Source organism: Lolium rigidum, chromosome 2, assembly GCF_022539505.1.
Source record: "Lolium rigidum isolate FL_2022 chromosome 2, APGP_CSIRO_Lrig_0.1, whole genome shotgun sequence".
Taxonomy (NCBI): domain Eukaryota; kingdom Viridiplantae; phylum Streptophyta; class Magnoliopsida; order Poales; family Poaceae; genus Lolium; species Lolium rigidum.
Window position 1 is genome coordinate 129,074,905 of NC_061509.1, and position 14,985 is coordinate 129,089,889.

The following is a 14,985-nucleotide window of genomic DNA, read 5'->3' on the forward strand; positions in this document are numbered from 1 at the left end:
GCCGACCTCACGCGCCCGACGAAGGAGCACGAGGGCATCCGGCGGGCCGGCCGCCGCGGCTTAGGCGACCTCCTCGGTCGGAAGAACGAGGCTGCTCGCTATGCGAGCAGCCCGTCACCTCATCCGGATGCCGTCGCCCGAGCGGCGCGCCCGGGAGGATGCTGCGTCGGCGCAGCCGCGGCCGGCAAGAGCGCATGCGCCGGCGGCGGGACAACCACGAGGCCCGGGCCGCCGGCCGCGTCCGCTCGGAGGCGCGCACCGCCGTGGAACGCGCCGCCTGCGGGAGCTTGAGGTATGCGGGAAGCGGATGGTTCCGCCGCACGAGGGCGGAGCGCGAGCGCGCCCGAGCTGCGCGGACGGAAAGGAGGAGGATGATGCCCTCCGTCCAAGCTGCCGAGGCCCGCGCCGCCGCCGACGCCCGCGCCGCCGCCGACGCGCCACCCAGCCCGTAGGAAGCTGGAGTGGAATCCTCACGCGTACAGGCCGCCCGCGTCGAGTGAAATCCACGGCCCCGACGGCGAGCCGGCGAGGAGTCGCCGGCGAGGCCGCCGGCCCCGTACGTATTTAGGATAGAAGTAGTAGCTAAAAAAAAAATTGTAATGAGTTCTATTTAATGAAAAATATTATTTATGCCTATGACACGCGGGCCAGGGGCGGACAAGGGGCGGACGCGAGCGACCAGCCTTTCGCGTCCACGGCCACGCAAACCCGGCCAAGATTTGGGCCAGGTTTGCGTCGTTCCGGACGCCGCGGGCATCCGTTTTAGGGATGGGTCCGCGCGTTGGGCCGGGTTTTTGTCCGGCTGGACCCATCCGGACGCGCGGGCGCGGGATGGGTTGCCCGGTTGGAGATGCCCTTAGATCTCGTCTAAATGCTCATGGTGTCCATGATGTATACTATTTCATCTCCCTGTAACAATTTTCTCTTCTTTTTTTTGTGAGGAACATCAAGTTTTCCATTACTACAACACGCTGGCAGAGCCGCCATCTACAGAGGTTGTTACAAATTAAGGGAACTGGCTGACCCATGTTTCAAACTAGCCAGGCGGTAACCCAACTCCGCGCGCAGCTAAAGTTTATTTTCAGAAACTCGCGTTGGGGAGGAGACCATCTCTGATTAGTTGCTTGCTTCTGGGTCATCCTCCTATGCTTGATATTCCTGAATTCAACAACTGGTAGTTCATAGAAGATAAATTGCCTTCAGGGGCTCTCATTCATCCCCTGCTTTGCTTTATTTCTTTCATGCCACTTTATCCTGAATAATATGCATACGTTTATGCATTCCTGTTCATCTAGCTGGAACACTACTTCAAAAATGCTGAGGGGATCAGGGCATTGAACAACCTCTAGTCTAACCCGTACCAATTGAGTTATTCTCCATATATTCTTTACCTTTTTGCATTTCAAAAACAAGTGCCCTCCGACTTGATCAAATCGGTAGCATACAGGATATCAGGTGTCTATATATACCTCTACGCTTCAGCCTTGTTCTAAGTGGTAAGCTGTACGTAGCCAATCTCCCTAGGAAGTGCAGCACCTTGGTTGGCAGTGGTAAGGCCATTTTTTTCCAGTCAAAATCTGACACTTCCCCTTTGCCCGCCAATCTAGATGTCTGGCCACGTGTTGATTCACGTCCTGCACAGTCCACTGCTAATTTATATGCATTGCTAGTTGGCATTTACGGTAGCATTGGATTTCCTTGCAAAAAATTGGTTCAAGCTTGGATTTCATGTATAAGCTCATCAAAGAGAAATTAAACAAATCTGTTTACACCTCACCATAGCATACAAACGCTCGAGTACTCGATGCTACAAATCAGTGTAATACTGTAATGCGGCACTGAGTGCTGCTATTGATATGTGATTTTTTACCTTCAGAGCTAGCTTCAATCGCTGCAATGCTTGTTGTGTTTTGGGAGCCTATTTTGTACTGTTAGTGATTCTGCAGCTATAGTACTTCTTACTATTGCTGTGTTCCTATTTTCTGAGTGAGAAATATATCAGTATATATAAGTTGTCTTATCACCTTAATTAAGTTGCTTTTAGCATAGAACTAAATTGATTAGTCAGATTAGCCTAAGTTGAATGCCTCTAGTGCTCCTACTACTCCACCCTTCCCCACCCCTCTAGTGCTCCTACTACTTCACCCCGAAGACCCCCTCCTTTAACCTCGAGCCCCAGATCGGCCATGCTGCCTCGGCCTCCCCTGGTTGCATATGCTGCCTCGGCTGTATAGTCTTGTGGCGCTGATGTTGGCCTAGGCTAGCAGTGGCCTCACGTCCGCGGGATGTTGAGATGACAGCTTGGTCACCGATAACACCCATTCAAGGTTGGCACGACAATTCTCTAAAGAGTCTGCACCGGCCAGAAGACCTTGTGATATATCTCCAATGAGTAAGTTGGTTGTGTATTGCAACATATTTGGGTGTGCACTAGGTGTTCGTTGAATTATTTTCGGGGGCCTAACAGTCTGGATGCCTACTATTTAGCACCTTACTGTGTTGTTGTGCTAGTGTCATTGGTCTACGAATACGGCACATTTGGTTTGGACGATTCAGTGATACTTCATATGGTTAGTGTTTTTATATTCTGGCCATCTTGGGATGGTTAAACTAGGGAGATCCATAACCACGAAGATTTTTCAATGCACAGAAATAAACGAGTCTAATAGTTCTGTGATGGAGCAATCCGAACCTGCCTCCCCCTGGCTTGATCTACCGTCCTATCATGCAGTTGAGACCTTCTTTGGCGTGAGGCGTATTTGTATAAGTGCAGGTGCGCATGAGGTGTGGTCAGCACATCTAACCAAGTTTTTTTTTCTTGCTCTTTCATTTTTTTAGTTAGTATTCTGCAACTATTGTAATTCTTACTATTACTTTGTTGTTATGTGCTGAGATAGAAATATAGCATTATATATCGCTATATAGTGTTATTTATAAGTTGTCTTGTCACCATAGTTAAGTTCCTTTTAGCATAGAACTAACTTGATTAGCCAGATTAGCCTAAGTTGGATTCTGATTTTGCGGCACGGAATTGTTTTTCTTTGATTCACTTCCCCTTTTCCCAATTAAGTTGTCTTGTCATTGTAGTTAAGTTGCTTTCAACATAGAACTAAGTTGATTATCCTAACAAATCACACGTCCTTGTAGTTATGGTGCTTAGTTGTTTCCTCTCCTGATGTAAATTGCTTTTTAAATAGCAACTAAGTTACATACTGGCATGACTGAGTTGATTCTTCTAAATAACTTCAAATTTTTCTTCAAACTAAGTTGCTTAAACTCTTTTTTTACTAAGTTGGTATCTAAACCAACCTAGCTTGCATATTATCTTCAGAAAATTCTAGCTATATTTATGCAATATAGCTAGGTTTTCTTTCTCCATTAAGCAACGTAAATAAGTTGCTGCTTTTAAGTAAGTTGAATTTGAATTCACACTAGAGTTGGATGGTGAAAGTAATTACGTTCGTTTTCATCTAGTGGTCTCATATTTAATCTGATTTATAGTCCAAACTTTTTTTGCCACCCCGAAGTTACTTAACCTCATTTTACTAACTTGGTCTCTAAACCAACCTAACTCGCATAACAGCTTCCAAGATTGTGTAATTATGTTTCTGCAGTCAAGCTAGAATTCTTGTTATGTTTTAACATTTTTTGGTCTAAGTAAGTTGACACGCCTTCATAATAAGGTTACATAAAGAAAGTAATTAAGTTGTTGTCATTTGGTCGTCCCATCTTTTTTGGGTATCCTAAACTTGCTTCACCAAAATTTACTAAGTTTGTGTGTAAACCGCAATAACTTGCAAATGGTCTTTAAAAACATTCTAGATAGGCTTTTACAATCTTCCTTGGTTTCTTTTTTTTTCCATTAAGCAACATAAATAAGTTCGATTACTAGTTTAACTAAGTTGGATTTGTCTTCATATTAAAGTTGGATAGTCAAAGTAATTAAGTTGATTTTCCTTGCTAATTACTTCAACATTAAGTAGTCCCAGCTTTTTGGTCTCGCAAAGTTGGTTAACCACGTTTTACTAAGTTGGTGTCTAAACCACAATAGCTGGGTTAAGTAAGTTGGATTTGTCTTCATACTGAACTTGGATTTGGATAATCACAATAATTAAGTTGATTTTCCTTGTTACTTCAAAATTACAGAGTCCCAACTTTTTGGTTCTTTAAAGTTGGTTAACCAGGTTTTACTAAGTTGGTGTGTAAACCACAATAGCTTGCAAGCTAGCTTCATAAAACTAACTTAGCTACTTCAGAGGGGGGCTGTTTTTACTTCGATGACAATGCTCTTGGATTTATACATAACCTAGGTCGTATCATATTTTGTTATCTACATACAACTAAGGTACTAAGGTGTTTTTGGCCTCCAATGTTTTCTTCTTGATAAGAACATGGGTATGCCCTAAATATGTAAACAACTAATTATGTTTTTTTCTGTCTACCATGCATCTATGTTGTTTCAAGATTTGTTGCTTTTTTCAGTTAAATACACATCATGATTGAATACAACCTAGGTTAGTTTCTAGATGTTTTTGCTAAGTGCATAATCAGTTCCCAATTTTGTCCTGCAAAGTACAACTAAGATGCTGCAGGTTGTTTCTGTTACTAGTTACATGTAAAGTTGACCCGTGCTTGTTTTGTTTAAGTTGTATCACCTACACAATTGTGTTGACGTAAGGGTTTTCCCCTTGTTCTTCCTGTAACTTTCCTCTCTTTTACTGTAGATGGCCATGCTTGGGATAAGTTTGCCGGACAAGCAGTTATTAGGTTGTTCTTCCTGGAACTAAATCTTACGCAAACACAGTAAGTTGTTTATCACATTCCCTTAGGTTGTTTACTATCCATTTATTAAGTTATTTTTTGTATATCCATGAACCAGGATTATTCTTTCCCATTCACGACGCAAATCATTCGAAGCTAGCCGCTTTTACATTTTATGTGTAGACAATCATGCAAATGATTTAGTTGCTCAAATCATCTAACTAAGTTTGTTGCAACGCTTCAGTTGAGTTTTGAGTTTTGGGAGTTCTTCATACATGTTACTTTGCTAAATATAAGTTGTCTAGGTTCCATAGTTTCTTTTTAATGTCAAGTTGTATGTCATTTAGGTGCTGCTAAGTTGGTCACTGTTTACTGTAAAGTTGCTCCCTAATTTCTACTAAGTTGCTCCTTGATTACATGCTAATTTATGTACAAAGTAGATGCTAAGTTCTTGGGTCTAGCACATCTGTTATACCCATGATGTGTTGAATCTAATATGCACAGAAGTTCATGTTTGCTTTAAACTGATTGTTGTGTTTAAGGAAAAGGTTTGTTCCAGAACTCTAGAGAAATATAGTCTTGCAGTCATGTGATATAATTACCTCCTTCGTTTTGTTTTCCTTTTGGAGCTCTTGAATCATAGAAAATCTGATAAATTACAGGTTTAAAGGAGATCTGCCAGAGAGTGGTAGGAGGAGGCGTCACGTGGTCCTTGGTTGGGCCTGGTTAGAACTTGCAAGCTAGGGAGGAGGCGTCACGTGGTCTAGGACGTGGGCGAACGTACTAATCAGGAACTCAGGAGCGTGCGGGGCCACGTGGCCGGTGGCGTGCATTGTATTTTATTGACTGAGTGCTGGGTTGGACCAGCTAGCACCCGGATGCTAGGTTGGACATACCAGCACCGGATGCTAGCTAGCCGCGTCCTTCTTCTTTTTGACTCTCAACATGTACAAATGTACTTGCACGTATATTCTTATTCGAGCCAGTTGTACCATCCCATAAGTCAAGAAGAGAGAGTTGGGATTTTTTTTTATCGGTAGTTAGGAAAGATAAATAAAATATAGATTTTATTTGTTCCATCTGTACATGTCCACTTAAGTATCTAGGAACAAACAGAAATAGCTTCATGTAAGTGGCAATGAAGACTAAAGACACACACAAAAAGTAAGTTGTTTTTCAGAAGACAATGTCAATTCATATTTTTGTCTCTCGGCATGTCCTCATCCTTTCACACAGATTCTTCTTTGATCCAGATGTTACCTTCCATGTGCAAAGGCCTTCTGCTAGATCTGATAGTTATTCAGCTACGTGAGTTCTCCATTTAGAACATAGATGAAGTAAGAAAATGCTGGTCAGAAAAGGCTAAATTTGTTTGCCTGCCCAATTAAAACATGTCAATGTGTAATTTCTTTGGAACATGGAAGAGATTTGACCTTCCTCAAGTTGTTTTGTGTTGACGATTCAAATATGAAATGTGTATTACACATTTTAAGTGGTTAATATAAGTCATTTCATAAATAACTGTATTTTCAAATATTATAGACAACATATATTATTATACTAATAAACATATGTAATTATCAATTGCTTTTTCCAACGAATAAATGTCAAACCATGAATTCATTTGTCAGCCATTTTTGGCATAATAAAAGTGAGCAATTTTCCCTAGGTTCATGTAAGTCATGCCTATGTGATAGTTATGCGAACACAAAGGAAAACTGACGTAAATATTAACGGATACATGGCATGGCCATTGATAGTGAGCAAAGAATGTGGCAACTAAAAAACATCATTTGGAAAAATTCATTAAACACTAGGTTTGGTAGTTTTAGTAAATATATTACATTACTTTATAAAGTTACAAGTATAGAATATTATACAAAAAATTAAAAATTACAAGTAAACAGTCTTTTGAGATGTTGCCCTCGCATTTGCGAGGGCCACCTTGCTAGTTTGTTACTAATGGTGAATCCTTTTTGTAGCATGTATAAAGGTAAAAGGAATAAAAATGATTAGAAATGAAATTGTGATCCTTCATGATCCAACAAAAGAAAACTGACACTAATTAGTAATTTTTTGATAAATGGTGCTTTTTATTGGTCTCAAAATTTCGCATCGAGGTGACATTAACTAGTATGCATTCAACTTTATTCGTACGTGGAATTCTTTAATCTGAATCATATCAATAATAAGGCACGATCTGTTTAAAACATTTGTACAAAATTAATCCGAAACATTCCGTTTTGACAAGCAAGATTTGCTATTTAGAAAGCAAATTTTGGGATTTCGTTTGCACCATGGATTGGAACGGTATTGTATTGTTAAAAGGGTGTCTCTAAGTCTCAGTCGACTGAGATTTAACTTATTTCTCAGTCAAATTACTTTAGTGTGTTTTAATGTGAACCTGAACAAAGTATAAATAACAACAAACACAAATCCTCGAGCAGAAACAAAATCCAACGCAAGAGCACGTGACTGAGACATAAGCTACATCTCAGTTAGCTGAAACTTAGTAGTTCCATTGTTAAAATACCCACCTGTAAAAGGAGAGGAGGTGGGATATATCGGGGAGAATGTATCATGTAAAACAAGTGAACTTGTGCCCCGCAAAGGAATATGGGCCTTTGGATTATAACAAAATGATGGGTCATGGTCTAGCTAGACGACGGGATGCTGGTTCATTTGCACAATGAATCTGGTAGGCTTGTTTTTTCTTTTTTTCGAACAAGAACAGGACCTAGAAGTCTCCAGAGATTTCATTCGGATCACACGTGGCGGGTACAAATTACAATTGGCATCTTTTACACTGAGAAACCAGAATTTGAAGAAAGGCCCTCAAGATTTACAAGAAACACCTTGAGACAAAAACTAAAAAAACAATCGTGTCCCTGGGCGCCTCCGCCACCACCCGCCGGTGATCTCGAGACGTTGCCGTCGAGATGCGATGCCAAGATGCTCAACAACATATTTCCGGCGAAGCTCCTAATCCGTCGGCCACTCCTCCTCCAGGGACGAACCACTTGTCGGTGGAGAAGCGTCGAGCTCCGACGAACAGAGCGATCTAGGGCCTTCATCTTGGAGGTGATGATGGGACGCTTTGCCGGCCAAAGATCGCGGCACCGCTGGATGACACCGCGTGTTTCGCTCGAAGGAGATCTTGCTGAGAATCTCCATAGCACCTTGCAGGTAGAAGTCGACGAACAAGGGAAGGCAGTGCATCGCCACCGCGCCTCTTCTGGCCACCATGGCAAAGAAGCAGAAGTTGCAGCCTAGCAGCCACCAGCCACTCGCCGCATCGACAGAGAGGACAGGATCCTCTTCCTCGATCCAAAATCAGCACGCCACGCTTCAGCTCCTCCTCGCCACCAAGGCCGGCCAGGAGCAAAGCTGATGAGGACATCCCTACCACACTGCTACATCCGTCATTGCAAGATGAAGATGAAGCTGATGTGAAGCTCAAGTCCAATGAAGTTAGGATTTGACCTATTACAAGGGCTCGTGCGAAGCTACTTAAACAACAGGTGAACTTGTTCCTAAACGATACTTTGATTGATGAGAACTTTATACTACCTAAGTCCTGTTACTTATGTATGATCAAGTATGAAGAGGGAGCAAGCATCGCACGAGGAGGAGAGGAGCAGCTGGACGTGAAGATGGACATGGAGTTGGACATGAAGATATCCCATGGACGCGCGAGGGAGGAGCGGGAGCCATGCGCGAGAGAGGAACCCAAAGTCCAGACCGGCCCAGCATCCGGTCGGACCAGCCGCCCCGCCAGCGCGCCCGGTCCAACCGGGCGACACGTCGGGTCCGCCCCGGTGCCAACCGGACGCTGCGCTTATGCCAACCGGGAGCTGTACTGTAAGACACGACACGTCCTCGGTCGCCACCCGGCGCCAGGCCCGGTTTGAACCGGACTGGCCCGGTCCTAGGCCCTGTCAACCGGCCCCCAGGCCGGCCGAGTCCGAGTCTGTCTCGACCAGATCCCGATCTGGGTCGGTTATTTGTGTATCTTTTCGACCCCTGGTTGTCCTGAACGCCTATATGAGTGTGCTCAGGACGCCCCCATAATAGCTTTAGACCACGTTTAAGATAAACCCTAGTTCATAATTATTTGCTACGCAAAACTATTGATATCAACTCTCCAATTCGCGTCGATCTGGAGTTTTATGCTACTGAAAGTTTATGTGATCTGTTGTTCCATTGGGGATTAGAAGATTACAATCTACCGCTTTGTGGTCGGCGTGTACGTGCGCAAGTGTGTGGAGTTGCGAATATCTTGCAGGGTTGAGAGTTGTTGCATTGGCGACATGGATCGATCGAGAGACTCGTCAGCGTCATACAAGTTATCATCCACTTCATCATTGTGTATCTCCGCTGTGTTCATCGTGTGTTCATCACCACCCCCGTCGCTTACTGAGAAGATCGGGCAACCCCTTATCAAAAGCGGTAGCATACCTTGCAGCTCCGCGAAGAAACCCCACCTCGCCTCCATGGCCGGCCGGGGGGACTTCATCTTCACTGCCGAGGGAGAGAGAAGAACCTGCCGCCGTAGATTTATTGAAGAAGACGGTGCCGCTCCTCCCCACATCTCCCTCCGACCACCGGAGCAGAGAAAGAGCTAGTAGCAGCCCTAGCCTGGTCGAGATCCGTCGGCGAGGATCCAAACCGCCGCCTCCTCTAGTCAAATCCAACAAATTGTCTTCCACAAAATCAGTCGTCTCTCTCCCTTGTCATCTCTTCTTGCAGGCTTATTTTTGATCAGCTAAACATGCAAAGAGACCTGGAAAAAACATTAATCATTGATCTGTGCATGCATATCCAAGAGAAAAAGGTCCAAACAAAATACCAAAAATTCTGAAATCAAGTACACGCCTGATTCGACGAGCTCCCATGAGGGATTCACAATACGGCTGAGATCCCATCAAGAAAGAGAAAGAAAGTGAAAGAGGTGGAGTGGGGGAGAAAGGGAGAGAGAGGAGACAAATTTGGTTGACCATAGGGAGCAACAAGTCAGCTGCAGGAGTACATAAACAACATAGGAGAGACGCATGTGTTTGTGGATTGTGGATGTCAATTCGCTGGACTACGAGATATGTCATGAAATGTAGCAAAGACCATCTTCTAATAGGATCATGTCTCTCCGTTTTAGATCCAAAGGCCTATAATGGACTGGTGCAGCTGGAGCATGAATCAGACCGTTTCACAAGATATGTTCTCGGATACTGGGATGAATCTATGAACCAACATTGACTCTCCTCTAATAGTATGGTTCTTTTATTTGTATTGATGAACTTTTTGTTTCATATTTCTGTTCTTTCAATCATTTTTTTCAAAAGGGTCCTCAAAAGTACGCAATGAGCCAAACAAATACCTCTAGATCAGAGTAAAGTGTATTTATTTTCTTTCCTTTTTCCGCACCGTTAACAAGTTTCTTCTTAACCATGAGGTGGACCTATTTAAAAATGACGTGGCTAGTTTTTTATCAACCTAAAATTAACTTAATTCTCGGTCACCTAATTAATTTCATGTCCTATTCGTGCGTAACTGGGAAAAAAGATGTGCAATTGCATACCTATGTACAATTACACACTCTTGATTAACCAAGAACTAGCAAAAGGATTAAAAAAGGTAAACCATGAGGTGGAGGATAAAGTGACATGTATGCCAAATGTCTTTTGTTCATATGTGAGCCGTTGCCACTTTCCTGATAAAGCAAAGGATTTGCGAAGAACTCGAGGAAGACTCCAAGCCTATATTCCTATACCCCGTCCACAAGTAAGAATAGGAAATGTGACACATGATATAGATAGTCTCAGCCTCTCAGGACTCTCAACTAGGATTCTCAGCTTGTAGTGAACTGCGGATACCTTGGAATCTCATACACCCAGATTTTCAGAAATGTCTGCACCTCGATTACTGGTTAACAGGAATACACGTGATCCCCTGTGATTGGAAGCTCCAAGCCAAGATTTGTTTCACCAATAGTACAAAGAAGAAACAGCTGTTCAACAAAAACAAATTACCCTTTAAAAAGAATTACCGCGCGTGCAAACAAGACTGCGATGGACGCACGACGTTTTAATCGCCCAAAGTTTACAGGACTAACACCAGCCTACTAGCTGGGGGGTGCAAAACCGAAGAACCGGGCTGAATTAACATGCTCGCTGCTCGGTGAAATCAAACTTGGATGGCAATTGCTGTTCCTTGGGCTCTATATAAAGAAGCAGATGGATCAACACATCCTTGCACAAGAAGGAAGGTTGCGAGCAACTGACAAACATGGCTAACACGAAGCTGCTGGTCGTGTTTGCTCTCTTGCAGGTCCTGTCACTCCACCTCCACATCCATGGCGTCTCCTCCGCGGCCAGCATCACGCACAAGCATCAGAAGCCCGGAGGCAGCTGCCACATCAGCGGCTTCCTGCAGGGCAAGACTCACAAGTGCAACAAGGACCACGGGTCCGAGTGCTGCGCCGCCGGTCGCCGCTACCCGCAGTTCAAGTGCTCGCCCCCGGTGTCGGCCAAGACGCCGGCGACCCTGACGCTGAACAGCTTCGCCGCCGGGGGAGACGGAGGCGGCAAGTCCTTCTGCGACAATCGCTTCCACCCGGACAGCCAGAAGGTGGTGGCGCTGTCCACCGGGTGGCTGCGCCTCGACGGCACGCGCAGGTGCAACAAGATGATCCGCATCAACGGGAACGGGCGATCCGTGCTGGCCAAGGTCGTCGACGAGTGCGACTCGGTGAACGGCTGCGACGCGGAGCACAACTTCGAGCCACCGTGCCCAAACAATGTCGTCGACGGGTCGCCGGCCGTGTGGAAGGCGCTGGGGCTCAAGGAGTCCATCGGAGAGTTCAAGGTCACTTGGTCTGATGTGTGATCTATGCCATATTGACATGGAGATCGACCTCGCGTTATTCTACACGTAGAGGAGGTATGCACGTGTGGAAACTATGTACTTCTCACTTAAATGATGTGTGCGATGCTACTCTCGGTGTCGGAGTAGCTGCTAGTTAAATAATTAAGACACTGGATATGTATTTGATATTTTCCAAAATTTATGTATTTGTCATGTTTCCAATATTATGGGTGATACATTTCTCTTCGCTTTCGCCTCAAAATTAATAATGCACCCCTATGGGAGATGGTATTTTGCCTCATAGGTGCATATGGTGATATGAACATATTATCCTTCTCGAAATAGGATTTCACCCCATGATGAAAACCCATCTATTTTCACGTATTTGAGCAAGAGCTGCAACCTGATGTGGGCACACCTTATAGGGTACCCGATGTTGGTATACCTGGAACGATAGAAAGATAAGTATGTGTAATGGGCCTTGAAACCCAAGAGAAAAAGCTTTATCTGCAAGGCTCTTGAAGTCCAGAAGCTAGACGTATTAACCAAGGAAAGCTCGTATAAGGCAGTCACTAGTTTGTATACAACTCGAACAATCCGGTACCTGAGACCTGGCCTCCAATAGGAGGGGGCCTCCGAGCGGGCTAAGTAATCCCAGAACACAACATCATGCAACATAAACCCTAGCCTTGCTAGTCCACAACTAATCTCGACGACTTTGCAATCTCATCATGAATACAAGCAACAAGCATCACGTAGGGTTTCTCCTCTGGAGGCCTGAAGCTGGGTAAAACCATCGTTGTCCCCCGTGTCTTGTGTTTGTACACCGCTGAAACCACCATCATGCCATTTTCTTAAATCCAAGTCCATCATGTGGAAAAAAAACTTGATCACCCCCCCCCCCCGCGTCGCCCTCCTCTGGCGACAAGGGGGGAACCCTACCCGCCGCCCTCCTCTGGCGACAAGGGGGGAACCCTACCCGCCGCCGCCTCTACGTTCCCACCCCCTCTCTCCCCTGCCTCGCCGCCACCGGAGTGCTCCCCGTGGAAGGTGGCGGCGGGGCGGTTTCTTCCCTCCCGCGTCCCTGGTGAGAGGGAGCTCACTCGGGCGCGGCGTCGGCGGCCGGTGCAGCGTCGGCGGCGGGCACGGCGACGGACGGCGGGCGCGGCTGGCTGCGAACGGTGTGTGGTGGCCGTGCGGGGTCGTGGCGCTGCTGATGGTGCCGGCGGGCGGAGCGGGCCATCCGGGCCCGATCTGGGCCGCGATGGGCGGCGCGGCGGGTTGTGCAGCGGAGGGTGGGCGCGTCGGCAGCATTGTGTCCGGGGCGCGGTGGTCGGCCTCGCGTTGCGAGGTGCTGCTGGGCCTCTCCGGCAGCGCGCGGAGGGCGGCCAGTGGTGCTGCCCAGGGCCGGGCAGGTGTGGCGGCCGTGGTGGTGATTGGGATTGAGGGAAGAAGGTGGTCTGGCCAGGAGCACAAAGCAGGGTGGCGGGATAGGCTCCGGGCTAATGCCTTGTCCTCGGTGGCTGGCCGGCCGGCAGCTGGCCGAGGCCGGCGATGGCGACGGCTTCGGGCGCCGCTTCCTTCTTGAAGGCATCGCCGAGGTGATGTTTTGTCATCCTGTCTGGTAAAGCTCTGGGGAAATCCCTAGATCCGCCGTGATTGGTCGATGGCGGCGCTCTTGTGTCGTCTTCCCTCTTGAGGGCATCGATTTGGAGCTACTTAGGTCAGAGGGACCCGTGGAAGATGGTTGGTGTTGGCGTCGTGGGCAGCGTGGCAACGATGACAATGGTGAGCGGATCGGAGTTGCGGCATGTCCGTCCTCACCCCTACCGTGATGGTGAAGTTGGAGCTGTGAGGAGACTTGTGGCAATGATGCCACTTGATTGGTGCTTGCGTCGGTGCAAGGTGTGCAACTTCCTCCTTTAAAGGTCGCGGTTGAAGTCGGAGCTGCCTCCTCCTCGACGTGCTTGGGGGTCAACTGTTTGGCATAGGCTCACATGGGCTCCGATGTCGTTTGCGGCGAGGGTCTCGGTGGCGGTCGTCTAAAGTGAAGTCGGAATCGCTTGCTCATGGAGGAGTGACGACGATGACGCTCGATGACGCCCTCAACGATGGTCTTTCTTCTCGATGGCGTGTGTGCTTCGTGTGGGTAGCCAGGTTGGTCGGGGTGCTCAGTGTATGTTGTTGGTTTTTGCCCGATTTTCTCCTAAAAATTGGGCACTTTCTCCTTAATTAATGGATGAGGCAAAGCTTTTGCCTCCGTTTCGAAAAAAAAGTCCATCATGTGTGGGAATTGCCCTGATTACCCCACATCGGCAACTTCAAGTATAATTCACAATAGACAGAACAAATTTAATGTTTATTACTACGAGTTACCATAAACTCTTTCTTGCAAGTAGCATTCAGGACAAGAAATGATCCAAAAAAGGAATTAATTTTAGAGGAAAATCAATTAGAATAGTTATTAGCACCCGATGTTGCTCCAAGGCAAATACAAGCCTTTTGATCCGCCATTGATTCCCTTCGTCACTGATGGTGTCACCGGTATTTTGACGCCTATTGAAACCCCCCTCCTTCGACACCGCCCAACAAGCCATCATGCTCTACATCGTGGCAAGATAACGGAGTCTTGTTGTCTGGTCATATTGGGTGCACGAAGCCCGACTCTCACATGCTTCTACCATAAACAAGCTCTCTTCACATGCATGGACACTCGAGCGACGGATTTTTCGATAATGGGAATTTCTCCTCATACTCTCCCGGCCATATGCATGTGTGTCCTTGGCACGATGCTCGAGCCATGGGATAATCCGCGCCACATGGCTTTGAGCTATGCTTCTCTTGTGTGGTGCCATGCTTCTCCCTCTGGGTTCGTGATGAGGACACCATTACCTCCGATTTGAAGGCATATTTTGGTGAAAAAGATGAGACTACGTCGAGGACGACTTCAATTCAAGAACGGGAGGATGATGAGGACATCGCTATGATAGATACAACCGATACTCATACAGCGACATATCCTCTTGTACTTGAAATACAAGGACCTCTCGCAAGAGCTTGTGTGTTTCAATAAATTAGCAGGTACCTTCGTTACTAGGAATACTTCCTAATATATATGAGGATATGATGTTGCCTAACTCAAATGTATTTATGTTTTTTAGGAATGGATGTAGCATGGACGTCAAGCATTGGATTAGGAACATGCTTGTCGATGCCAGCAGGCCTGCAAGGATTCAGGATGGTGTTGCAAGCGAGGATTTCAGAACATTGAAGCCACCATAATGAAGTAACGATGCTTGGACGAATTCTACAAGTTACCCAATCATAAAATTCGTCCAAGAGTTATTGAAAGTGCATGGAGCC

The 14,985-nt window shown here is 46.1% G+C and overlaps 1 protein-coding gene and 1 long non-coding RNA gene across 2 annotated transcripts; both read left to right on the forward strand.

The window, feature by feature from the left end:
* Positions 1 to 2,030: 2,030 nt before the first annotated feature.
* Positions 2,031 to 5,648, forward strand: LOC124687224. The gene is made up of 3 exons (XR_006998142.1): positions 2,031 to 2,773; positions 4,725 to 4,803; positions 5,424 to 5,648. It is a non-coding gene; the product is annotated as an uncharacterized LOC124687224 (long non-coding RNA).
* Positions 5,649 to 11,043: 5,395 nt separating this feature from the next.
* LOC124687225 (putative ripening-related protein 4) lies at positions 11,044 to 11,643 on the forward strand. Its single transcript, XM_047221033.1, has one exon. The coding sequence runs from the start codon at positions 11,044 to 11,046 to the stop codon at positions 11,641 to 11,643; it is 600 nt and encodes a 199-aa protein (XP_047076989.1).
* The last annotated feature ends 3,342 nt before the right edge of the window (positions 11,644 to 14,985 follow it).

Bases quoted from the DNA above. Each gene is read 5' to 3' on its own strand.
- LOC124687225 (XM_047221033.1), top strand. From the start codon at position 11,044: ATGGCTAACACGAAGCTGCTGGTCGTGTTTGCTCTCTTGCAGGTCCTG.